The sequence below is a fragment of the Antechinus flavipes genome, chromosome 4, assembly GCF_016432865.1.
Source record: "Antechinus flavipes isolate AdamAnt ecotype Samford, QLD, Australia chromosome 4, AdamAnt_v2, whole genome shotgun sequence".
In the NCBI taxonomy this organism is placed as follows: Eukaryota; Metazoa; Chordata; class Mammalia; order Dasyuromorphia; family Dasyuridae; genus Antechinus; species Antechinus flavipes.
The window spans coordinates 387,394,615-387,420,942 of NC_067401.1; the positions used below are offsets into that span (position 1 = coordinate 387,394,615).

At 40.7% G+C, this 26,328-nt stretch overlaps 1 protein-coding gene across 1 annotated transcript in view; it reads right to left on the reverse strand.

Moving 5' to 3' along the window:
* Positions 1-931: 931 nt before the first annotated feature.
* The window catches only part of IPO9 (importin 9), a 33,390-nt gene continuing 7,993 nt past the window's right edge, over positions 932-26,328 (reverse strand). Inside the window, 23 exon segments of the mRNA XM_051998658.1 lie at positions 932-2,097; positions 2,334-2,410; positions 2,739-2,840; positions 3,666-3,785; positions 4,476-4,609; positions 5,095-5,261; positions 5,536-5,811; positions 6,651-6,779; positions 7,285-7,433; positions 9,479-9,705; positions 10,008-10,167; positions 11,738-11,877; positions 12,245-12,351; positions 13,379-13,477; positions 14,174-14,325; positions 16,348-16,406; positions 16,638-16,738; positions 16,849-16,968; positions 17,800-17,886; positions 18,696-18,784; positions 22,140-22,341; positions 22,677-22,763; positions 22,965-23,026. Of these exon segments, the coding sequence (XP_051854618.1) occupies positions 1,987-2,097; positions 2,334-2,410; positions 2,739-2,840; positions 3,666-3,785; positions 4,476-4,609; positions 5,095-5,261; positions 5,536-5,811; positions 6,651-6,779; positions 7,285-7,433; positions 9,479-9,705; positions 10,008-10,167; positions 11,738-11,877; positions 12,245-12,351; positions 13,379-13,477; positions 14,174-14,325; positions 16,348-16,406; positions 16,638-16,738; positions 16,849-16,968; positions 17,800-17,886; positions 18,696-18,784; positions 22,140-22,341; positions 22,677-22,763; positions 22,965-23,026 (2,957 nt within the window). The 3' untranslated portion in view covers positions 932-1,986.

Below are 26,328 nucleotides of genomic sequence, written 5' to 3' on the forward strand. Positions count from 1 at the left end.
TGTGCCCCCCGGCCATTAGGGAATCAAGAAAAAGGCAGAGTTGGGCCTTGTCATTGAAGGGTTCTCCACATTTGGGGTAGAGTCCTGGGGACCTCTAGTGGCAGAAGGCAGTATTGGCCCCCTTTGCTCATCCTTCTTCAACACAGTGAAGTCATCTTCACTCGAATTTCCATGTGACTTTAGATCTCAGAGCCATCACTGAATTTGAAATGATGGAAAGGACCTAAAATTGTCTAGTCAAACCTCTCCTATTCTCTAGGGCTGTTACCTGAAGAGAAATGCTCTGGCCCCAGTTTCAAGACAGGTTGCAAGTACCAAGGCAAGAACACAGGTCAATAAATCTTATCCCTCTCAGGCTCTCATAGCAGACTCCAGAACAAGATTTTTGTTTTTGTTTTGTTTTTTTAACTTTCTTTTTTCTTTTCTTTTTAAAGCTTTTACTTTCAACCTTTCTGAAAATGGGGGGGAGAGGGAAAGACCAGAAATCCTGGTCAAATTGACCATATGTTAGAAGCATGCCAATTGCTTTGCTCAGCCCAGGAAGCTGAGTGTTCTTTCATGAACGAAGGTGTAAAAGGCAGAGAACTGAGGGTCAGTTGCTACACACATCCTGGCTTGTTAGAGCCCCAGCTAAAAGTCCTTGCAAGTGGCAGTGGTGGAGAAAGGAAGAAGGTAATAGGGAGAGGGTGAAGAATGTCCAAGTCGTGAAGGCAGCACCATAAGGTAGAGATGGCTGCCCCATTCTCCTCCAACTCTACACTTGTGCCTCTGAGAATTGGGGAGCACAGCAACGAGCCTGGCCTGGGGGCTGAAATATCACAAAATGTCAGGTATTCATCACATAGCTGCATGGAAACTGTGTGGGTACCTGGCTGAAAAGCTCCAGGGGCTTTTATACTTACAGCTTTTAGCAGACTGGATTCCATCTATGTCCTTTTTTATCACTTTATTTTTACTTTTCCCCCCCAAAGGGAATTGAAGGCAAAGAGGTGCTTGGAGAGGCACCTTATACCACATGGAGTAAATTCATTTGTAAAGATTACTGTCCTAGAAAAATACACATTGCTAATTTGTGGGCTACAACTCAACCATTTCTGAGGACATTGGGAAAGTATGGTGAGGGGAAGATGAGAAAAGGGAAAATGCATGTCAGACTGGCTCACATGGGTGTGTGTGTGTGTGTGTGTGTGTGTGTGTGTGTGTGTGTGTGTGGGAGTCAAATTAAATATACTCTTGGGGTGGTAAGTCATAAAAAAGAATCCTTTTGTATTTTTCTTAAAAATTAAACCTAAACTGCCTTCTTTCAGGTTCACTGTGTGCGTTATGTATAAGAAAGGCAGTTTGAGGGTGTTGTTTCTTCATGCAGTATAGCAAAAATGTGGTGATGGTTTTTTACCAACTGATGAGTTTTAGTGGAAAGACTTGGAGGTTGGGAGTAAAAGGAAGAGGAGAAAGGGTCACTGGAGACACCCAGGAATCCACTTGCTCTTCATCTCCAATCAGAACCTAGTTGAGTCAGTGGTATGGGGCTGGTGACAAAAGTGGAATTCCTAGCCGAACATGCCTGTTGTCCTATAAAAGTCAGGGTAGTAAGAAAGTCAGTTTGTGGGACATGAGTGACCATGTCTTTTGATTCTCCAGAGAAAGAGAAAAAGAATCCATCAACACAGAAAGCCCCGAATCTTCTGGTCAATGATGTTACAAGTCTGTCCAGCAAAGGGCTGTAGAAATAGTCCTATGTGTGGCCAGGGGCAGAGTCAAGGGTTGAATGGTTTCTTGTGCTAGAATGTCCTCATGAGGGAATGCCCAAAGTCCCTCAGTTCAGCATCCCTCTTATGACAGCTTTGGTGAGCCCAGTCTGTGCTTCAGTCAGTATGTGTTGCCCAGGAGGGGCCAGAGGCTGGGAGGCAGCTCCAGAATAGGAGAAAGGTACATCTCGACGTCAGTGAAAGCTACAGAAGAGTGTGTGGCTGGGCTGGCAGGAGCTTAGATACCAATGGCCTGGAGCACCCTCCTTTCATTGTCATTAAGGTGGCCTGAGAACATCACATAACATGGCTGCTGGGCAAACTGGCACAGGAAATCAGTCAGGTAGGCCTGTGTGGGGAAAGAGCAGAAGGCAAGTCAGCGGAGGGCTGTGCAGGCATCTGGGTAAGACAGGGCCAACGTGGTGAGGATCTGCCCAGAGGGCAGTGGCAGGACAAGGGAGAGGGAGGTGGCAGGGCACAGCAAGGGGTGCTGCGGAGCCTTTCTGCTGGAAACTAGACCAAGTCACAATTCTGGGTTTGGAATCACCAGACTTGGGACAGTGCTCCCCTTCCAGACAATCTCACCTGTAGGTCAACTTGATAGAGGGGGTCCTTTAGGGCATCTGGATCATCCTCTTCATCATCTTCATAGTAATCCTCATCTGTCAGACAAGAGTCGAGGCAGGATCAGGAAGAGGGGGGTATGCAGGGACCATGACCAACAGACCCAGAACCCAGGACTCTCCTGGAGTTCTAGATACCGGGGTAATTAGTGGAGGTCCCTCAATGTCCCCTCCGGATTAGGAATCTGACTTTCACACTCCAATTTCTTCTGGGATAAGCAGGACTTGGTTAGATAGGGCAAGAGTACAAGGGTTTTCAGAATCATTGTTCTCCCTCCCTCACCCCTTCTCTGCCATCTGCATGTTGAAAGGAAATCTGTTTTCTGATCTCTAGGTCCCTTGTTTGCTCCCTCCGTCAGCAGCCTACCGTATTTATTTGTGGCAAGAATGTCAGAAAGGAGTTGCCCAGCTAAGCCTTCATCTTCCTCCTCCTCTTCTTCCTGGTCTTCCCACATATCATTAGAGTCATCTATTTGGAAGAGAAAGAGGGCTGAAGAATTTATTACTCTTGAGTCTTGAGTATAGAGTTGAAGAGAAAAAATGCCCACCAGGCCCTGAAATTTGGGTCCTGGATCCAGTCATCAGTTCTTTGAGTAGGATGCTCAATTTTCTAATCCCTTCCTGTCATTAGGGGAAAAAGCAGGACTGATGCTCTCACTCATCCTGGGACAAAGACAAGAGAAAAAAATAGAGAAAGATCTTTGGAAGAGCTACACAGAAAAAGAGAGAGGGAGAGGGAAAGAGGGAGAGAGAGAGACAGACAGAAAGACAGAGATGAAGAGAGGGAGAGAGAGAGAAAGAGGAAGTGGGGGGAGGAAAGAGGGAAAAAGAGAGAATTAGATGAAAGGTCTATTTCATAACAACCTAAATTTTTTCAAAGATTTAGAACTGCGATCAGACAAGTGTTTCAATAATGGGACAATGATGGGAGTTCAAGACTACTTAAAATTTCCAGTCTTTTTCAGTACCCATGGCCTGGACTTAAGATTCTTTGACAAACCCCAAGTCATGTAAAATATGCTGTTATAATAATACATTAAGATAATGTTTGAAGTTATGTAAAACACGTTACAGGTATTTCATTTGACCCTCACCACTGCCCTATGAAACAGATGATAGAGTTCTCCCCATTTTGCAGATGAGGAGATTAGGCAAACAGAGGCCAAGTGGGTCTCCTGGGTACCATTTTTGAAGTCGGGGCTTCCTGACTTCAAGTCCGGCGCTTGACACCACCCCGCTGCAATGGCAGACAAACCTAGGGAGGGTTTAACCAGATAAGGCTCCAGCTCATCACCTTGACTCCACTCTGCAGGTGTTTGGCGAGAGGCATTTGCTTCCATGACATTGGAGAGCTCATTGATGATCAGTTTTAAGATCTTGACTAGCAAAGGAATGTTTGTCCAGCGTTCAGGGTCTGGGAAAGAAGGAGAGAGATACAGCAGCCCGTTGGTCTAGACAAGACAGAAGACAGCTACAGGTGGGTAAACCCACGCTCCCTTCTCTGCCTGGAGATACCTGCATTTAAAACTGGCTATACCACAGCTCCCTGTGCCTCTTGTAGACTCCCAATGCCCACAGTCCAAAAGAACATCTGAGTATGGGCTGCCATCCCCAAGGAGCTGCTTGGGACATCTCGACACTTAGCTTAGCAGAAGCAGTGAAGACCTATGTCAGTCACCTCGTTTATCATCAGCCCCATACAACCACGCAGAGGCCTCAAGCTCTGGTCTCTAAGATCCAGGTTTAAGAAATGCTGGGATCATTTTGACTTTAAGGCCAAAGAGCATGACCTTGGGCTTAGAGATTGATGGCACTGAGACTTAAGCTGAAAGCAAGTCAGAATTCTACCCCAAAGTGAACACAGAACAACCTCACACAGTTGCTTCGGACAGATTCACAAGTCAAGTATGAAGGAAAGGGGGAGCAAGAAGGCTAGGGATATTGTAGAACGGCCAATATTACTCATCTTCTTTCGCAGAGAAATGATGGTTCCAAAAGGTGCACTCTAACTTTCAGATAGGTAAGACTTGGTCTCCTACACCAGTAAGGAAAGATCTTTGCATTGCAAAAGAATTCCTATTTGTAAGGGGGAAGCTTCACTCACTTTTGGCTGCTTTGGAACGAGTGCGGATGCCTTCATCCATGTTGAAGATCTCTTCCCCCTTTACCCTGATGTCTTGCAGTCGCTTGTCATCTGTATTGATGCCATGCTGGAGCAGCTTGCACAGGGCCACGGAGCTGAGAGGACAGAGGAAAAATAGTCACTTAGCCATCAGTTCCACTCCAAGAAACAAGTAGTTTCTAATTACTCCCTCTTCTGGGTCAATGAAATCCTGCACCATTTATATTGTATGGACTCTCTTTGTCAGAAATGAAATGGGGTCTAGGTTTTCAGAAATTGGCCCAAAGAAAACCTTTTCTTCTGAATGGAGGTGGGTAAGGGTGGAGAGTTAAAATGTTTGGAATTGGTATGGAAAAAAATGTTGGGTGGGTTGGCCAAGAAAAGCCTGGCACCAGTCTCTGAGCCATAGCAGAAGCCAAGGATTGTCCTGAGGTATCTGAAGGTGGCAGTTGCTCAGGAGTATAGAAGAAGGGGAAATAAGGTAAAGAGTTGAGATGAGGGAATACAGCAATGTATTTAAATGGAATAAAGAGACATCAGAAACAGGGATGGAGCAACATGCTGAGAAAAGGAAGATGAAATATGTGAGTTAGGATCCCACCTGACTTTGCCTTCATACTGTCCATAGAACAGATGCTGCCGACTAGTCCACTCAGCCATAACAAACTCCAGGGCAGGTTTGCCAGTTGGTCCTGGGAGACTGCACAGAAATTCTAAGAGGGGCTCCAGCTGAGTGTGTACCAGGTGAGCAAAGACCATGATGAGAGACTAAAACACAAAAGAAATATTTGCATAAGGGCTGTAAAGGTACCAAAGGGAATATCAACTAAGATAAAACAAGTATTTGGAGGCAATGGATTATATGGATTAAAGGTTCAGTCCCCGAGGCCTGGAAAAAGAGATGTCGCTATTGGTATGGAAGGGCAGTGAGGCAATAGTAAAACTCAGTCCACACATGAGCTTCCATTTATTCTAACCCAGGAGGTTCGTGTTCCATCGCTTTTCCACCTTGTCTGGCTGAGGTTCCCCGCTGGTCTCTCACCTGCATGACACTGAGGGTTTCTGCCTGCTGCATCTTGCTGAGGATGGCCCGAAGGATCTGGTCCAGATTCTCACCCAGCTCCCTCCCTGCTTTGGAAATGAGGGTAGAGACGAGGCGGCCCACAAAGGCAGCAGTGAACTCAGAGGTGCGGGGATCGAGGAGCTGGCTCACCACTTGCATGACATACCACAGCCCGTTGTGGCCCTGCTCATCATGCCACTGGGCGATCTGCTCCAAGGCCACCGACACATAGGCCCGAAGGCACTCCCCACCATTCTGGGCAGAAGACAAGACACAAATGAGGAGCCAAGAAGGGGGGAGGGATACCTGGAGTTCATGGGTGTGCATGAAAGAAATTCTACCCTCACAAACTTTGCCACCAACTTCATGAAACACCATTATTCCGAGGCAGATGAGCACAAAGTGTCTGGTCTATAATACTATCTGTGGCTTGTTAGTTCAGTAGGTCAGAGCATGATCTGAATGTGAACAAGGGTTTTTCCATCTCTAGGTGCTAAAATATACCCAATTCCCTGAAATAACCCTTGCTCATAGAGGGTTTAAGAGTGGTAGAAGAAATAGTCTACAATATGATGATTGGTTCAATGGAAATTCATCATCATTACTAGAAAAACAATGCTGAACACAGACTCCAGTGATGGGTCATTTAGCAGAAAAAGCAAGGGTTACCATATTGCTCAAATCCTATGGAATAGTGTGGTGATGTTTTTCCTTCCCACAGTCCCTTTTGTCCAGTGGTTTTCAATTTAACTAAAATCCACTAACAAGTACCCGTACAATAACACATGATGAGCTATAATACTTTAGGGTGGGAAGGAAGTGACTTGCTACTTAAGAGTTTGCAGCTGAGGCAAAAAGACTCGAGACATCTCACTTCCTTCTTTAGAAATCTATCAGTCAGACTTTGCAGATTTTCATTCTAAAGGCTTTCCCAAGTATCCTAAGACCCTTCTAGCTGGCAGCAGATACTCCATTATCCTCACATGTTTTAATACCCAAAGCCAGTGGAGCCTCTATCATTTTCCATTACAAAACGGCAGGCTGGGAAGCTGCCCAATACCCCTCCCCCCCTTTCCCAAACAGCACACTGGTACCTGCATGGTCGCATTATCGTCTGTGTTTAGAGTGCACTGTGCGACAGCAGGGAATGCCTGGCAAATGAGTAGCTGGGAGAGAGGAGGCTTGGTGTTTCGGACCACGGTGGTCAGAATATCAATGGCTGTCTGAGGAGAAGAAAAGAAGGGCAATCAGAACTACTTCCTGGAAGATTCGCAGCCAGGCTTCTTTCCAGACTGTTTGAAGCATGAAGTGGGTACTTGCTCTTGCAGAAAAAGCTGCATTAGATGCAGGTTTCTCCAGAAAAATACAGCTAAGCAAAAGGTAGTTAGGGAGACTCCGAGCCCCCTGCTAAATAGACAAGCACTTTCCTGGACACCAAAAGATGGATGAAACTGCCTGGTGGCAAATCTGATACACAGACAGCTTTATGTGCAATTAAATAAGAGCACCTTTAAATGACAAGTCTTAAAAAAAAAAATAAATAAAGCTATCAAATGCCATTTACTATCCTCGCGGGGCCTATGTCATTCCACAGACATCTCTCAGGTTAGAAACTCTTCTTTTTGTTGACATCTTTTAGGCCAGGACAGAAGACCAGGGTAAGATTTTCAGATTCTCCCTCTTACATACCTCACTTGTATAAAGCTCCCCATCAGTTCTGTTACTCACCGCACATAAGCCAGCAGGGATCTTGTCAGCAGGGGCCTGCATGATGCTGACCAGAGTCGGGATCAATCTCATCTGCATGGGGCCCTGACAAGCCTCTATCTGGGCCAGTTCCTTGAAGATATCCTGAGCCAATGAGGCAACAACGGGGTCTGAAGTGAAAAAATCCAGGATGTCGTCCAGAAGGTCTGGGCCTACCTGTTAGTCACGTAACATCCCCATGGTAGTGGATTCTATTTGATTTATCACTGAACCCCAATGAAGCCAAAGGAATAATTCGAAAACATATCTGTATTGTTTCCCCAAATCACACTATAGTCTGTCCAGAATACAGATTAATATTCATTCTGACACTAAATGTGGCACCTTTCCACAAGGCGACCTATTCTTTTTTTTTTTTTTTTTGACATCTAGAATGGATTAGTGTATGCTTGATAGGGAAAATGGCCAAAATTTGATTTTAAAATCCAATGTTATACATCAAGTGAGAGTACAAGATGGTATCAAGTTTCAAATGGAAGATATCCACCAAAGGCTTATTTTGGAGGAGATGTATATATTGACACCGAGTAATTGAAGAACCACTGAAAAATAACCCAACTTGTAATCTCAGGAGAAGAAACAGAACCTACTGAAAGAAAAGATTTCTATGGAGTTGAATTTGTTTAAATTGTTTCATCCTGACACAAAGAATATTTTCCCAGATAATACTGCAATCCATTCCTCTAAAACAAATCAGAAGGCTACATTTTCAAAGAAGCTTTTTCTGAATTAATAAAATTCATTTTAATTGCTAATATTTACTCTGACTCTAGATCAGAAAACTGTCATCAATTTATATATCTACATTCTAAAGGTCTTTAAACAATGATGTCACTGGAGCCAAGAGAGAGACATGTGATTTCACTGCTAGTAGAGTTAGAATTTGCAATCTGATGAACAAATGAACCCCCAAAGCATTAGGCTGCTGTTAATCTTTGACAATCGAAGTAGAGGGAGTCTATCTTTAGCCCTGGTCTACTGAGCATTTTAAATGAAGTCTCGAATATCAAATTTGTGGAGGAATCCTTAATGTGTTTAAGGACAAATTTAGGATACAAAAATTCTTAAAACTAAAATGATGTACTGAATTGAAGATGAAATTTTTTAAGGATAAATTTAAACTCCTGCACCTGCATTCAGAACAACAAATGGGGCATAGAGAGGGAAGGGAAGCATAGGCTCAAAAGAAATTCACTCAAAAACACTGGAGTTTTAGCTGAACACAAGTTTGATGTATTCAGCAGAGGAACATGGCTGCCAGAAGAAAGGAAAGGAAGGGAATAAAGAAGCATTTATTAAGCACCTATTATGTGCCAGGCACACATGCTGAGAGCTTTACAAATATTATCTCATTTGATTGTTACAACTGCCTGGAAAGGTAGGTGTTGCAATTATTGCCACCTGGCAGCTGAGGAAACCAAGACAGGTGAAGTGACTAGCCTAGGATCACCCATTTTAACTCAGGGGCCCAGCGCTCTATCCTGAGTGACATTGCTGACAATACACAGGAAGCTCCTGTGATGCCCAGAAGAAAGGGGATCTCCCCATGACTGTGCTGGCCAAGCCAGTACTGGGAGGTATTGAGGTGAGCTCTGGCCACAAACAAATAGCCGCCCTTGTGAAGAGGCCCCTAACCACCTTCCCTGAGAATGCTGATGGAGTAGGGCACGGTTGGGGGGAGAGGAGAGAGAAAGGGAGTTGAAGGAAGACGCGCAGCCATTTCCAAATGTCTGAGGAGCTAGCAAAAGGGACTAAGCTGATTCTCTAGACTTTTAGAGGGAACAACTAGGACAAGGAAGGGATTGCGGCTCAGCTGAAGGCTTGTGAGAGCCTGAGCTGCACATCAATAGCCTCAGTCATCTTGTGAAACAGTAAGTTCTCCCTCAATTGGTGTCTGCTGCTGCCAGGGGGATTCAGGCCAGGGAAGGGACTCTGGACATCTGGAACGTGGCTTGGTTTTAACATTTGTGACACATTTATACTCTCAGGATAGATGGGTTATGGCCGTCATCTCACATAAACTGTACTGGTCCTTTAAAATCCCCAAAGAATGAAATGAAATCTCCACCCAAATTCCCTTGTTTCCTAATTTTTTCTCTTTTCAAACTATCCCCCAATCAACCCATCCTCCTGCCTGTTGTAATTAAAAACATACCGTTGCTGTATTTTAGGAAAATGGCAATGGTGAATGGGCAGATTTTATTTTCCACGCTGGCTGTGAATTCTGGGTCTACGGTGCATACGATGCACAGTGTTTCCATCACCAAATTGAGGACTTCTGAGCTGAACTGAGCTGCCAGGTGAATCAGGCCATCCAGGACACTGGGAAGGAAGGGCCGCAACACGTGGGTGCTCTCTGAGACCTTCAGCTGGTCACAATAACTAGACAGAGTCAGAGAACAAACATTTCTAAGCATGTCAGGTTATGAGGGAGATTCCAAGGGAATAAAGGATGAAGGGAGCAGGATATTTTGCACTTAACCATCTAAACTGTCCATTTGAAATCTAGCTAAAAACAATAATGAAAATATTCCTTTTCTTCTTTATTGAGTCAGTTTTTTCTTAAATTCTTCTGGCATCTACAAGTGGCTCTGTTTCCAGGAGAAATAAATAATAACGTCCCCTCCCCCCACCTCAATCCACCCTCCATCATCTCACAAACTTGAAGTTTTTAGGTCACTCACCCCCAGATGGCTCTGACGGCAGAGATCCGCACCGATGGGGGCTGGGTCTCATGCAGACCACTCACGGTTGCCTGTAGGAACTGTTGGATCAGCTCAGGGGACATGGCAACAGTGAACCGGCTTGCAGCCCAGAGAGCCCGGCCCAACAGAAAAGGAGAGACTAAGAGAGAGATAAAGACAAAGTGGTGAAATTTCTTATTGCAATGATCCTTTCTGCTATGAGTCAAACTGGAAGTGACCTTGAGTTGCATTCTTTAAGACATAGGCAAACTAACTAAAAAAGGATGAAGGTTCTTAGAGAGAAGGTAAAAAATTCTCACCCTATGATTGAAAGCTCCTTCTCCACACCTTACTTGTTACCATCTATATAACAGGTCATGGCTGTTTTTATTTTACTAGTATACCTCTATCTTAAACTGTTCTGATTAAAGTATTTACTGAAGTCAGACATTAAGTGCCTGCCATCCATGTGCCATGTGCAGGGTATATGAAAAGAGGCAAAAGATAGTCTTGCTCTCAAAAAGCTCACAATCTAATGAAAAAAACATACATTGTAGAAAAACTAGTTTTGGAGAAGCTCTACTTTTTCCAGAGAGAAGGGATAAAATTCTAACACCCATCTTCTTAAATCCCTCAATATTTTCAAGTTTCCTTGTTAGAAGGCCTATAAGGCAAAGATTGATTTGAAACTATGTCAATATAAGCATTCAATCATGCTTTTTGACCAACTACTGTGCAAGGCCCTGTGCTGGGAATTATGGGAGATACACATATATAAAAAGACATGTCTTATGTCTTTCAAGGAACTTACAATCAATTAGGATACATAAGATATACATAGAAATAACTCACATATTGTCTTAGAAAAGTGCAATGATTGGTATAGACATGGTACTCTCTATAGATTTGGCATAAAGATAACTGATCATTTCATATAATGGAAGAGATAATGGTGAAATATGTCCTTTCACAGATTCTCTACTGTGGTTCAGTCAGAGAAAAGTGAAGAGGGGGAATGGTCTTAATTGGATGACATTACTATAGAGACTAGGGAGAAATTGGACTGAGTTTCAAAATTAAAAATGGTCAGTAATAAAGGAACTTCCAGGTTTGAATGTCAGTCAAATGTATGGGTTTGAGAATGGGATAGAAGGAAAATCACCATACTCAGGAGAGGAATGGAAGCAGGGCACATAGCACAGAAAAAGGAATTAGGACATGGCAAAAACAATGAATCATAGTATGTCACAGAGAATTTATACAAATAAAATAGGGGTTATTTTTATAGGCAAGAAATTTTCATGGCGATGAGAACTGAAAAGTATTATCACTTGGCTACAGATTGAGAACAAAAGCTTGGGGGAAAAAAAGCCTAAGTAGAAGGAGAATGAGCCTGGCACAGAATCCCTGGTAGTGCTCTGGATTTGATCAGGAGACGAGCAAAAATGAGATCAGTAACAAGCAGAATCAAAGTCCATTCAAATGCCAAGCACAATTGGAATAAAAAAAAAACAGTAATGTGGCCACCTCAGGAGAAAATAAGAATAGCTGGATAGAAATCTGAATTCAGCAACATCATTCTCTCGATAGATCAAGGCAGATATTTGGGAGGCTCTGACTTAATTTCAGGATGGAAGGGTAAGACCTGCCCTAACTCAAAAGGAAGTACGAGTAAGCTGAAGATGGATATCAAGATCTTCTGGGAGACTGGGCATTATGCTAGAACATACCTGAGAGGTTGAGGTCTGCAAGGACAACATTGGTTAGGAAACCGTGCATGTCAAAATGGATCCTGCCATTTTTCACATTGTCAGTAATGATAGACTTCACAGAGCCCAGAGCCAGCATACAAGCTTCATGGATCTTCCACCTGCAAAGGAAAAAACATTAGGGCTTCCTACCTGGTCAAACAAACAAAATCACCCAAAGCTGACCACTTAAGGTCTGCAGATTAGTCTAGCAAGACAAATCAATAACTGAAGTAGCTACCTTATCAATCTTTAACCAGAGGCAGGGTAAAATTTTATACTATAATTGACTAAAGGAAAAACCAATGCAAACAAGATGTAGATTGGGTTCTTAAGTCAATGCAGTATGAAGGGATAAAAAAGGAGCAGGTTAATCCACTGAGTAGGAAGAGTAGCTTTTGGATGAATACAAGACAACATCTCTCTGTCCAGGGTCCAGCCACAATCCTCTTCCAAGATCTAACCTCCCCTCACCACCTCCTTCCTTACCAGTGTTCAGTGCCACTAGTCTGGGTTTGCTCAGCTTCTTGTAAATGCCGAGTGGCAGCAGCAGCCAGGGCTGTTGCACTTTCATTCTGGAAATCACTGGCCACAGCCTAGGAAGGAGGAATAGGATCTTAACAAATCTGCTTGTATACATGAAACCTAGTTTGATGGTTAATTGTTTGAGTCAGAATGCTATCTGGCTGAATATTGTAATAACTGGAAAATACTATATTATCAGTCTCTGATAAGGATAAGGCAATGTTGTCTTATCCTTATTTTTACATATCCTGCTTATTAAGCAGCTGGTCTCCTTCGCTTCGTTCAGTAGAATGGCAGATCCAAACTTAGAAGGTTCTAGACCAGACACTTGAAATTTTGGAGCCTCATAATAAAAGGGGAAATGAAAACTAAGCTACTTCTTGAATGTGAGATGCCATTCTTTTATAGAAGATGCCTTAGAAAGGCTATGTGATACTGAGAACTGATTGACACCTCCCTACCCTGCCACCCCCCAATTCTCCCCCAGCAACAGGCAGTATGTGTCAGTACTTCCCCCTGTCTAGAAAAACAGGAGCAGATGTTTGGATGGTATCACTCAGCTTCCCAAGGGAGCTCTTGCCCCATTAAGTTTGCCAATGAATGATTGCTACTATAAATACTTACAGAAAAATGGATCAAAAAGCCCTGCTTCTGTCATAATAGTCTCTGCTCATTTGAGGCCCTCCTCCTCACCACAGTATTTTCCCATTAAGACTGAAATTCTTTTTTCTTTTTTTTGGGATAGCCAAAATTTTAATTATTAATCAAGATAACAACAATATTTATATAACCTCTTTTTCTTCTACTACTTAGTACCTCAAAGTTACACCATAAGAAATCATGAAAGAAGTACCTCTTAGATTTAGAGCTCATAGACTTAAAACGAGTTAGAAAAGAACCTTAGATTAGACTGAAATTCTTAAAGAAGTTCACCTGTCCACAGAGAGGAAGCAGCTTCTTGGTTCTTACCACTGTAATAATGGCATCTAACAACAGGGCTTCAGCTGGGGTCAGGTGGTGGGAAAGACAAATAGAAGTTCAAAGAGATGACAGATTTCATTAATGGTGGGTGGGCACTGGGTATCCCTAGTCTTTTACCAGCAACAGGTCTTGAGCTGCGATCCTGACAGTATAGGAAAAAGTATCATCGTCTTCATCTTCAACAAACTGCTGGGGGTTGGCTGTCCACACTTTAATCTGGAAAAAAGTATGAAGTTTAGTTTTCTACTGGGATGACCTAGATCAAATGTTCCCTCAGCAGTAACCAGAGGAAAAGGGTGTGGAAAAGAAAATGACCCATTTTTCTTTATGTGAATGCTTTAATCAAGAAGAGTTGCTGTTTTGGTTTGACAGACAAATGAATATTTGTCATTCAAGACTGCTGCTTTTTGGGAATGTACCAGTTTACCAGGGAGGTAAACAGCTACCACACTTGCTGCTTTTTGGCAAATGCACCTTTGGAATCTACTAGTATGTTTTATCAGTTCACTGTACACCAACAGGAGATGGGAGAGGTGATCGTTTTATTCTGTGATTATCCTTCTTGTTTGTAATGGTCTTCCAATTAAGATAACAATCTCTTCTCATCATCTGGCTCCTTAATAAGGACTCTGTTATTAGGCAAATGGACACAGAGGATGGAATCTTCTCTTACTTTTTGATGCAAATGTGTTTTAAGTCTGAAGAAGCTGACAAAACCACCTTAGTACAGCTACATGACACAGAAATTGATGCATTTTTATTTCTGTGGGACAAACATAATGCTAATGACTGCTTAGGACTTGGGCATGAAATTACTTAGCCTCATGGTATTCTTTTATTCTCTAAAATCTCTCTTTTCTAAACTCAAAACTTCAAAGACACATTTGGAGTCGTTTCCCAGAAGACATTTACCTGTTCCTCAGTTATCTGCATATATAAAATAATGTAATAAATCAGCTCAGGCAATGCCTTCTTCACAGTGCTTTTGAATTTGCTGTTTTCTAGGAGAGCATGTACAAATTCAAAAATGCTGAAGACAAGATTTTCAAATCCCAGCACTTCACCTAGAAGAAGAGTACACAAGGAAAGAAATCAATGAACAAGAGCAAAAGAACAAAAAAAAAATTCCATAAATATTAGAAAGTAACTATTTTATCTTTGGAAATTAATGAAAGCATGTTTGCTGATTTCTATTCTGTTGGGAGTAATAATTAATTAATATTTAGATGACACAATTCTGAGAGGTAATTGCTACTATTACCTTCATTTTAGAGAGGAGGTAATTGATAGGAGAGGTGAAGTGACTTGCCTAATGTCACATAGCTAGTGTCCAAGGCAGTATTCAAGTGCCTAGATTCCTGCTTCCCAGTTAGGTGCACTAAGCAGCCAAACTAAGGGCCACCTACAGATGTCACAGAAGTTAGACTGATCCAGGAGCTCTTGCTGCTTCTGGATTGAGTCAAGATATTTGTTTTTTGTTTTGGAAACCTATCCTTATTTTTATTTATTTTAAAAAATTTTTTTATTATAGCTTTTTATTTACAAGTTATATGCATGGGTAATTTTACAGCATTGACAATTGCCAAACCTTTTGTTCCAATTTTTCTTCTCCTTACCCCAATCCCCTCCCCCCGATGGCAGGTTGTTCAATACATGTTAAGTGTGTTAAAGCATATGTCCTAACAGTTATTTTGCTGTACAAAAAGAATCGGAGTTTGAAACAGTGTCCTATTAGCCTGTGAAGGAAATCAAAAATGCAGGTGGACAAAAATAGAGGGATTGGAAATTCTATGTAATGGTTCATAGTCATCTCTCAGAGTTCTTTCACTGGGTGTAGCTGATTCAGTTCATTACTGCTCTTGATCCAGATACTTTTAACTCAAGTCACAATGTACTAAACAGCCATTATGTACAGTGACCTGAGGATACAAAGATGAAAGAAAATAATGGCTTTGCACTTAAGAGGTCTGCAGCATTCAGGGCACAAACACCAGCATGGAATATTTTAAATGACAGAGGAGGAAAGCCATGTTAACAGAATCAGAGGGTTCCCGGCAGTCTCACCAGAGCTGAGCACATTGCAGAGAGGTGGACAGAATGTGTTAGGTATGGAGGGGGCCAGCAGGAGAGCAGAACAGTGAGTGATAAGAGAGGAACAGTCAGCTGTCTAGCATGGCCATAACAACCTTAGCGATGATGATGATGACAAAAAATAACAACAGGTTTATGTAGCATCTACTAGAGATCAGACAATGCACTGGATCCTCACAAGAAACCTTGGGAGGGAAGGGCTGTGGCTGCCCTACTCTGACGAGGACACAAAGTGACCGCTGTCTGAGGCTAGATCTGACTCCAGGCCCAGGGCTCCATGCACTTGGAGCCCCTCCCCCCCCACCAACCTAATGTGGAAATCAGAGGAGGGCAAAGAGAGGAGATAGGAGTTTCTGAGCAATGCAGTGGCCCGGCCGCTCCATGGAGTCTAGAGAGCACGAGAGCAGCCAGCCGAGAGGAAAGTCAGGGACTTGGAGGTCTAGATGAGTGGAAAAAGGAGGAGGGAGGCTGAGAAGGATAGCCCTCTGGAAGGTGAGGCCGAGCTTAGCTCTGGGTTATTCAGCCTGAGGCGGTGGAAGGACTAGGCATGGGAAGGGATCCCGCAGAGATCTGGGAGTCGAGAACAGTCTCAGGTTTGGCAGCAGGATAAAAGCCCAAGAGGGGCTCGTCAGAGAGGTGGGAGACAAGCAGGAGAGGCAAGTGCCAAGAGTGCGGCACAAGAGGGAGAAAAGAGCCCTGCGCCTACTGAGAGTCCCTGGTGAGTGTGGAGAGAACGGCTGAGATGAGATTCTGCTGACACGTTTTTGTGGGACTGAGGCCAGGCGCACTTTCTACTTTTCAAGTCTTCAGATGTCCAAGGAGAACACTGCCTTAGCTGAAGAATTCCTTCCCTTTATGACACTTAAATGCAACCTCAGCTTGATCTGAAAACTCTCCAAAGACAAGCCTACCCTATTCCTTGCTTTTTCTTCCTTCTCATTCCCTACTCTTGTGAATTGGTGTCTCTAAATGGAAACAACACAAACAATACTCACCATCAGAATCCACAGGATCTTCTACTTCCTCAGTATAATTCACTTCTGTCCTCACATAGGTATGGAACAAAGTTAAGGTGCACAAACTAGGGTTTTTATACATGTAAGCAGGGAAAAGATACATATTCTAGTTGGGTGTTTTCTTTTTCTCTTATAATTGCCTACTAATACAACTTAAAGTATTAACAGGCATCACTATATGATAAAAATCCATTTCAGAAAGGATAATCACTCCTGATCAATGCTCCTGATTTGTAAGTAAAGGTATAATAAGGTTTTTAAAAGGATATAAAGCTGCACTTTCAGTCAAGGTGTTCCACACAATTGGTAGGATCTGCTGCATGGAGGAAACCATGTGTTTGGGGAAGTTTTTCACTAGGGCTGTTACTGCCTAGAAATCAAAAAGAAAGAACTGAAAACTGGAAAACCATGTAGAAGAACTACTTAATTCAAGCTTTTTCTAAACTGGAAAATTTCTTAAATGCACTGGTGACTTTTTACCTTTAGGACTTCCATCTTAAACCCGCTGTCAGATGTGGGACCATCTGGCATCTGGAGAGCCTGAACAAAGGCCTCAGTAAACTGCTGAACCACAGGGAAGATCAGCACTTTGGCTGCACCCTGTAAAAGAAGTTAAAATAGAGGGAAGTGGTCTCTAGATACAGCTTTTGATTGGGAATCTCTTGCACAAAGTCCTCCAAAGGAGATTTAATTATTAAGATTGTGATGTGTATGATTCTCTCAAATGTCAATTTAAACCATTCTAATTTAATTGAACTCACAGATCAAATCTTAAGCTTTCTGAGTCCCATTTTCACCCCATAAAATATATGCCACCTGCCAACTGACCAATCAACAAGCATTTAAACGATTGCTATGCCAAAGTCCCCGACTTCAGGAAGCTTACATTATCCTGTTGAGGGAGACAACAAGTACATATTTGAGTAGATAAAAAATATCTGTAATATAGGTACAAGATGATTTTGATAGGGAGGTACAAGGGTCCAGAGAACAGGGAAGCAAGAAATGGAATCTATTCTGAGCACTGAACCAGGGAGTCCAAATGAGTTAGAGGTGAGGAAGGACTATATTTCAGGCCTGAGGGAGAGCCTAGGCAAAAACAATGAAGTATTTGTGAGAATGAGAGGGACTCCCAAAAGGATTTCTGTAACACAAGAACCCTCAGTTATTCTGGCTTCAGACAGATGTTACAAGGAATTGATGATGCACTGCAGGGAGGCAAAGAGATAACAACATAACACTAGATCCAGGTCTAGGCTGAAAACTGGATGAAAGTTAAATCAACTCTAAGTAAACACAAATTTTAGTTAAATGGAAAATCTATATGTTACTGCCATTAAATAAGTTTAAGGATTAGTTTAAAATCCCCCCAACAATTCTGCAATTGATATGGATTTGTTGACCTAATAGTTTTATATCACTGTCACTCACCTTTTCCAGCTCTTCCATATTACAGATCATATGAGCACAGGTGGTAAATATCTCCACAGCACGGGAACGGGTTCGAATACCATAAACCTAAAAGAGAAATTATATAAGTAACATACTATGAGATTGTGTGCATGTATGTACATAAATGTTAGTGGAAACATTGTGAACTATTCTGAATATTTAACTCATTCTAGATATATCTGGTCCAGCTCATCTACAATGTACAATGACTTTACAGAGGAAAAGAAAGATTTATGGGAGAGAAAAAAAAAGGAATATCCTCCTGATATTCAGGACTCTGCTTTTTATGGTTTAAAAAATAGAAAAGATAACAAGAGCTAGCACTAGTTATTGTCAAAATCAACACTATATATATGTCAAGTTGACAGATTTGTACTTTGGACAACACCAAGAAGGCACACTTATGGTGCCTTAAGTTTTACCTTTAAAGATTTACTCTTTGGGCCTTCTAAATCATCTTTTTTTCAATGCAAAGAGTCCTGGGAAGGCTCAAACCAAATTTTTGTTAAGATATTTTAATGTAAACTAATTTAATCAGATTTATTTCTTTTAACAGCTAGTTGAGATTTAAAGCATTAAGAGACTATGAAAATCTCAGTATCCTCTGGGAAAGATGGAAGATGGGATGCCAGGAGTTAGAAATGGGATTGAAAACAAACTTTATCTAGAGCAAATCCTGGCAGTTATGTTGAAATTATCATTCAGGTTCAGTTCTTGCAGATCCTACTATATCCCTACAGAGTAGTACTGTAGTAAAATAAAGCATTTGGTGACTGGCCACTGGCTAAACAAAATGTATCTAGAAATGATTCTATAGTCTCTGATGCTGACTATCTTTCTACTGACCACAGGAAGAGACTAAGTAGCTTCCATACCTCTGCCATGGTGAAGATCTTATACATCTCTGGGAGAATAACAGGAGCAACAAGTGGCATTTGTGTATCTGTTACTTCCCGAGTGAATTCTAGAAAGAAAAGAGTGTTATTGTTGCCCCAACTATTATCCCCAAAGCCACAAAATAACAGAAAAAACATTGATATGGTTTTTTGGGAAGGGAAACTAGGGAGCAGTGGGGCTTATTCTAGAGATAAGGAAGAAGCAGATGTTTTAATGAGAAGGAAAAAGATGACAGTGAGGAAATAAAAGATGTGAGAAATGGAGGAAGAAGGAAAAAATTTTTCCTCAAAGTAATGCATATATTAAGTTTTTTGAAAATATATACAGCATCACTGCATTTCTGAGACATATCCTCTTAAAATCTTAATTACTACTTGACCCTCTGATAATCAAATCTACTTTTTGATCTTGTCTTCTTTTAACATTTCCTCTGTGCAAGATGTTCTGGTCCATTTGATTCAGTGTATGATGACTTGAACTCTACTATGTCCATTACGTTGATAATAGATGACATTTGTTTGCCTGGAAGGCAAAAGTTGCTGCTACCTGAAGCAGAAAGTAAATTCTGACATACGTGCAGAAAAAGACAAACCATAAATCAGAAGAATGTTATTTAAATGGGTCACCTGTCTCTATTAAAAAGAAAGAAAAGGCAACCAAAGCACATAAAAATAACACAAAGGACTATAGATTCCATATTATTAAGTGGTGGAATTACGATGAAAATGGAGTTTCTAAGACAGCTCTTCTCACTTTATTGGCTCTTGATGTATCTCCTGTTTCTGTTATATCATCAACAAGAAGAGGGGAAGAGGAAGGAGGAGCATTAAGCCACTTAAATGTTTTTCAAAAAAGAAGTATAATTTAGAGATTAAAGGTGAAATTTTGAAAGTCATCACAGTTTACTAATGCTGGGCAAATACCAAGATCTATGATATTAGTGTCAAAGATTCAGGACTGAATTTCTTTTATTACCTCAAGTAGGCCTTTGATTTGCACTTTTAAGAGTTCAATACTTAAGACTACCGATATAATTTTCAAAAGAAGTGACAAATGAAACTGATGTCTTTTATATAAGCAGACATCAATATATAAATAGTATAAGAAGTTATATTAAAGACAAAGCTTGATGTAGTTCAATAGCATTTCCCATTTTATATATTCCATCATACTTAATCTCCCACAATCAATTCTGAAAGTTAAAAAATCTGAAGTTCGGAAAGGTAATTTGCCTCAATCATCCGGACTCACTTGATACAGAAAATCATTAGGATGGAACATTTGCAACAACCTCTACTTCCTAACTCGCTTGGAAATTAAAGCAATTAGGAGTTCTAATTGCTCTGTGGCAATAAGCAAATTTCCACTGGTCCTAAAACTCAATTCTCCTATATGTAAAAAGTAGAGACAATTATTAAGTGGCCACAGAAGGGTTATGGGGCATTATCCCAAAGTTTTTTTTTTTTTAAGCAAATGATAATGTTCCCATTTTCACTGTCTCTTTTCTACACCAGTGCTTTGCCATGTACAGGCATGCCTGGGTCTCTTGTATTATTGAAGTATAGTTTCCATGCATTTAGCCATTTTAGGAAAACAGCTGCTTGGGTCGTGGAAGTTGTTCCACAATCACTGAAGCAATAACTTACCTTCCTATGTATCAATATTAGCATTCACAAAGGATTTTCATATGTATTCTCTTACTTATTCCTTATTATCTGCTAAGGAGGTAATGTAAATATTTTAATTCCTATTTTATAGGTAAGGAAACTAAGCATAAGAGAGTTAGGTGTCCCAAATGTCATAGCTGCTAAATGGTGGAACTGAGAAGGTTTTCTAATTTCAAATTCTTTCCATCTCATCACACTGATTAGTATCTCTATTACAACTAGACACAATATTCCAGGGAAGTTTTCTCTGAATTGCTGAGAACAAAATTATATTATAGAAGATAACGATAATGAAGATATGGAGATAGTATTCTCAGCCAGCAGTAATGGCGGGGGGGGGGGGGGGGGGGAGAGGGGGAAGAGTTCTTAAAATTCACCTGCTGTTCCAGTTCACAACTTCTCCTTTCTCTTGGGCTGACAAGAGTAGGCTTGGTGATGGGAACCCATGAAGAATTAATCCTTTTCCACAATTAGGGAATAGCATGGCCTGTTATTGTTAATTTATGCTTAATATATTTAAGTAAAGCTGAAAGGGAACTTAGGCTAACAGAAAGAATGGATAAGTTATGCTCAGGGAATGAGAAGTGAAAACCTCAGACAAGAAATAAGAATTCAGAATTCAATTCAAGGCGGGGAGATAGAGATGTTGAAACAGGGAGGAATGAAATATTGGCTTCTGGATATCAAGGACCTCACATGATACATATAGAGCTGAGGGGGAAATGGTTAATTATCAATGAGGCCACATGGCTACTAGCGAGTCTGTACCTAGATGCTAACCTAGATAAGAGTTAAAGAAGCTCTGCTCTATCAACAATCAATATTAGCAACTAGCTGCCTAGCAGCTAATGGCAAGCAAACCAAAGGCAATCAAATCTCAAGAGAACCTATGAGATCAGAATAGAGGTTACATCTTCCAAAGGCTCATTGTTCAAGAGAGGGGCTAAAGAGACATCATTTATGTCAACCCAAGATGTCCTGAACTCAAGGGAAGAATTCCGAGGGCCAGATGAAGTCTTTTTCTCCTCTGGCTGATAAAAGTGGGATCCAAGCAGGTGAGGGTACCTCCAGAGCAGATAGCCAGTAAGAAATGAGTATGTTTTCCTTAGAGACAATACTTGACAAAAGATTCTAGGAGAGAAGTCTAACATTCTGAAAAGTATAGCATTTGTAACTGAAAAAACTTGAGAGTTTGTGAAATCTAACTTTTTTTTTTCATACTGATGATAAAACAAAGACTCATAGTTGATAAATCCAAATTTACATAGTTTAAATCTACCTTGGTTTAAAAATCTGAGCATCTTACTTAGGTGTCCCTGGTAGATAGGGTTGAAGTGATAAAAAAGGACCAAAGGAAGAGTGATCCCAAAGTTAGGACGAAAAATCCATATCTAGAAATCTGGTTGTTTTTGTATATACTTGCCTTAATTTCTCTTACTTGGTTATTAAGAGTTCCTTTCAAAAATTCCAAACTTGTCTCCGCTAAACTAAGAGGAAAAGTGATACTTCTCTATTTTGATTATAAAAGAAAAGAAGAGGAGTGTGTCCCTAGTGAGCAAGTACAGCAACAGCACCAGGAGCCCAATAACCCAGAAAGAGTGCATAAATCTGGGGCAGATACAAAGAGAGAATCTCAGAGAAATGGAGTCAGGGTCAACCATGGTTGTTGATCCCTTCCATAGGCCCCTGGGCAAATACTTCTGTCTGATTTTAAAAATATGAGCAAGTCTTTGCTTAGGCAGAAGCATTTAGTACCTGTCAGCACTCGCATGGCTCCATGAACAGCATTCAGATCTCCGCTCATCAACATCTCCATCAGCAGGTTAAAGAGTTGGGGCCAGGCCTCTGGCCAGTCCCAATGCGCAATGGCTGATACTGCATAGGCCACACTGGAACGGACCTTGCTAATTGATTCCCTCAGCCCATTGGGCAGCAGCTCCCGGATAACAATTTTTGCCTGCAGGAAATACCCTCCCTTTAGACCTAGCCCTATGTGATTTATCCAAGTTATGTTGAGCATATATCTTGAACTATACGGAATGTATTTTATATGGTACATGGCATATAATGTGTCTGAGAGAAAGATCTAGATCTAGTTTGTCCAACAAGCTTTTCAGATTATCTGATATTTAAGTCACTACAATATTCTTCCCAATGAAACAATTCCCTCCCCCAAGTCGTCTTTGGGTTGGTTTTCAGATCTTTGCAGGGTATAGAAGGATTTCCCCATCCTGATCTTTCAAAACAGAAAAATCCCACATACTTTCCCAGGGAGACAATAAATTTACTGACCCTTTCTGTGGTTTCAGGAGGCCTGAACTTCTCTGACTGGGCACACCAGTGGGTTTCCACATACTGTTTTAAGATGACTGATGCCAACTGGAAAGGAAACAAACTAATTCACTCCACAGAAATATGTACAATATGGACATGATACAAAGGAAGTACACCCTTCTTCTTACTTCATACACATTAACTACCTGTCTGTCCAAAACATCTGAAGCACAGACAAATCTGATATAAAGTCAGTCTTGTGGTTTTTCTTTTGTCATGAGAAAAGGAAAACCATTCTAGGCTTACCTGACGAATGGCTAATGCTCCCTGTGGATCCACAGTCAGCTCTGCTAAGTGAACTCCAAATTCTGAGGGGGAAAAAAAAGTTAATCATTAGTCTAAGAGAATATAAGAAATGACAGGATAACTTACAGAGAATTAGATGTGATGATGACAAAAAGGATTACAATATATAGACCAGCCACTCCTTTTTTGGGGGGAGATGGGGAGAGAGGCATCACCTTTGAGCAGTGCCAATAAGCTTTTCTATCATTGTACATCTGCCCTTACTTCTCCTAAGGTAATACGTATTTCTAACTCTAAGATCCCTCTAAAAACAGTCTGGAAGAGACACATGTATGTCATCAGAGATCAGTTGACTATCTGTCAGAAGAAATTGGGCATCCAGTTCTGCTTTAGAACTAAAGGCTAAGTAGGTTTAAGAAGGTTGGTCATAAAAAAGAAGTGCTATAAGAAATCCAACCATTTTCAGTTTGTGCTTGTACACAATGAATGTTTGTGCATGGATCCATTGGTGCTCCCCACACTCAAATACAGAATTGATTCATATTGGCAAAGAGACAATGATCAAATATTTAACTTTCGATGGCAGAGACAGAAGAGGAAGACCCCTCCCCCCCTCCCCCAAGAACATCACAAACATATTCTTAGTCCTGAGAACTAAGGGTAGGCAGCCTTTCAGACCTAGATCTTCATTAGGAAGCTTGAAGGCCGATTATTTCCAACTAGTCCCTTGAAATCCCTTGACCAGAAATTTCTGTCCACATCACTAAATAAGTTATTCATTAAGCACAAAAACCAACACTGATTGTTATGTTGGCATATATATTAAAAATGAACAATGCATTAGAGAAATGTCTATGTTAAAACGATTACACTTCTTCTTGTAACATTTAATATTGAAGTATCTCAAGTAACTAGATTACTAAAAAGACTAGCTAGAGTGCTGAGATCTTTGTAAAAACTTAACAACTACAACTGCATTCCTATGGTACCAATCATCTTACTTTGGCAGGAAGAAGACTTTTTTTTTTCTTTAGCAAGTATACCACAAGAGAAGGAAATCTAGTTGTTAAATAAGCCAGCCTCTTTTCCTAGTATTTAGTAGATGAAATCACAAAAAGGAAAAAAAAAATGGAAAAATTATTCCTGAAGCTTCTAAAATTAATTTTATTTCCTAGTGATAATCTAGTCAATGTAGATTATACATTTACATGCCTAGTTGAAGGGTGTCATCTATATGTCATCCATAAGTAAACTTACCTGAGGAAGATTTCATGCCAAAAGATAAGACATCTTGGAATGTCTATCTTTGATAGACATTTAGAAAATGATTTTAATCAGGTGCATTGAATACAATTTAGGAAGAGTCCTCAGGTATCAAATGTTCAAGTCAACTCCAGCAAGACAATGGGACATTTAAACAACTGTCCAAAAGAATAGATATTTTCAAAGCCTTCTACACTAACTTTTACACTGAAAATTGAAATAAAACCCTAACTTCACATACTCATTGATTTTTTTAAAATCACTTTTGCACAGATCTGGTAATAAGTGTGCCGCTAGGTATATCTACATGGTTATGCCATGCCTTGATATGATCTCTTGCAAAATGAAATGATTACCCATCTAGATCTAAGCCATTTTGGCACAGGGCAACTTGATTTACATTTTAATGATTCTAGAATTAGCACAATTTCATGGGACCATTATTATAAGAATTAGACTTATATCTGAGAAAATGAGAATTACAGTAAGAATAAAAACATTTATCCAAAAGAAATTTGAGGACAAAACAAATACATGAACATTTAGGAAAAACAAAACTTTCAGTGGCAAGGGGTGGGGGGAAAGGAGGAAGGAGAGGTACAAAGGAGTAATGTCTAGAAATGGCACACTACTTGAAACTTGTTTGGTTGAAAAAATCTCCCTGAACTGAAGATGAAGAGCTTGGACCAGGTCGGAAAGGCTATATTCTCAGACAAATGTACAAGCATGACACTGCTGAGAGGATAACAAGGAGGCCGTGTGGGAAGAGTAAACTATTCACTTATATCCAAATGCAGTACGACTAAACAGAAGAAAGCAGCACCGAACAGAAAGCAGGCTGCCACCACACTTTCTGAAATACCTTTGGAGCTACCTCAGCTTAGCTAGAGTTTTAATCATGCATGTCCTTGTCCCCCTAGAAATCCACTTTCTGCAAAAGGTGGATAAAGTGGGCTTTTCATCCCTCCACCCCTTTCTTCCCAAAGATCAATCCCAACTGATTATGAGAATACTACAAGACAGCTGTATCCAGGGGTACAGCATTTGTCTTAGGGCTGCAGAAAGTAACCAGGAGGAATGTCTTATGTTTGGACCTCAACTTCTGGTAGCCACATTGCTTCCCATATCACAAGGTCTCCAGTGAGGTGATGAAACACAAGTCATTAACAGTCAGCATTGCAACAGTAATGAAAAGCCTGGTATAAATGTATCCCTCAAAATTAAGCATCTATTAGCTTTTCCTTGCATTTGCTTTAAAATATCAATGGATTTTTAATAAAATGAAGGCCATTGTACATTGAAAACAAGACTGTTAACAAGGTATAATATGAATCTCTATTTTGAATTCTAGATTAGTTGGAAAAAACAAAAAAAAAATCACCATTAGTTTATTAAGATAGAAAAGGAAGGTGCAGAAACAGTACTGACTTCACAGATGGTTCTACACCCCAAGAAAGGATTAAAAAAAAAATTAAAAACCTAAGACAATTAAATGATATAGATTCTTGTGAGATGGGTAAGTGGGAATCAATCAGCATAAACAAAGACAAATGTCAATTTTCTCATTACTTTTTCCTTTGTCCCAAATCATTATAAATGAATCCTCTTTCCCAATAAATATAATTATTGGACTATTTGTCACCACAGATTAAGTAACAATATATTTAAATAGGTCTCTAATCTTAAGGATTTTGGAGTCCGTCTAACCAGGCAGACCTCACTACAATCACGCCAGTCCAACCTATGGTACTCTTGTTCAGGTCCCCCAAGTAGTTTGCCACAGAGTCAGTTAAACAAGCTGGAGGCCTCTGTTGCTTTTTGTTGATGTTGCATCAGTATAGCACTCTAGCTGTCTAAGTTGTAATCTCTTGTTCCTACAACCTGATTACCCCACTGATATACCAACTCTTCAAGAAACCTCTCTGTTCTTCAGAATTCCTTATTGATTCAATCAATCAAATTGATTCCCAATTGATCAATATATTCAATATTGATATAACTATCAAGAACCTCTTTATAGCCTTCTGTGAGATACTTATTTTTAAGTCTTGGGAGTAGTTGCATTGTATGTCTTATACTGGTACTATGTCAGTATTATAAA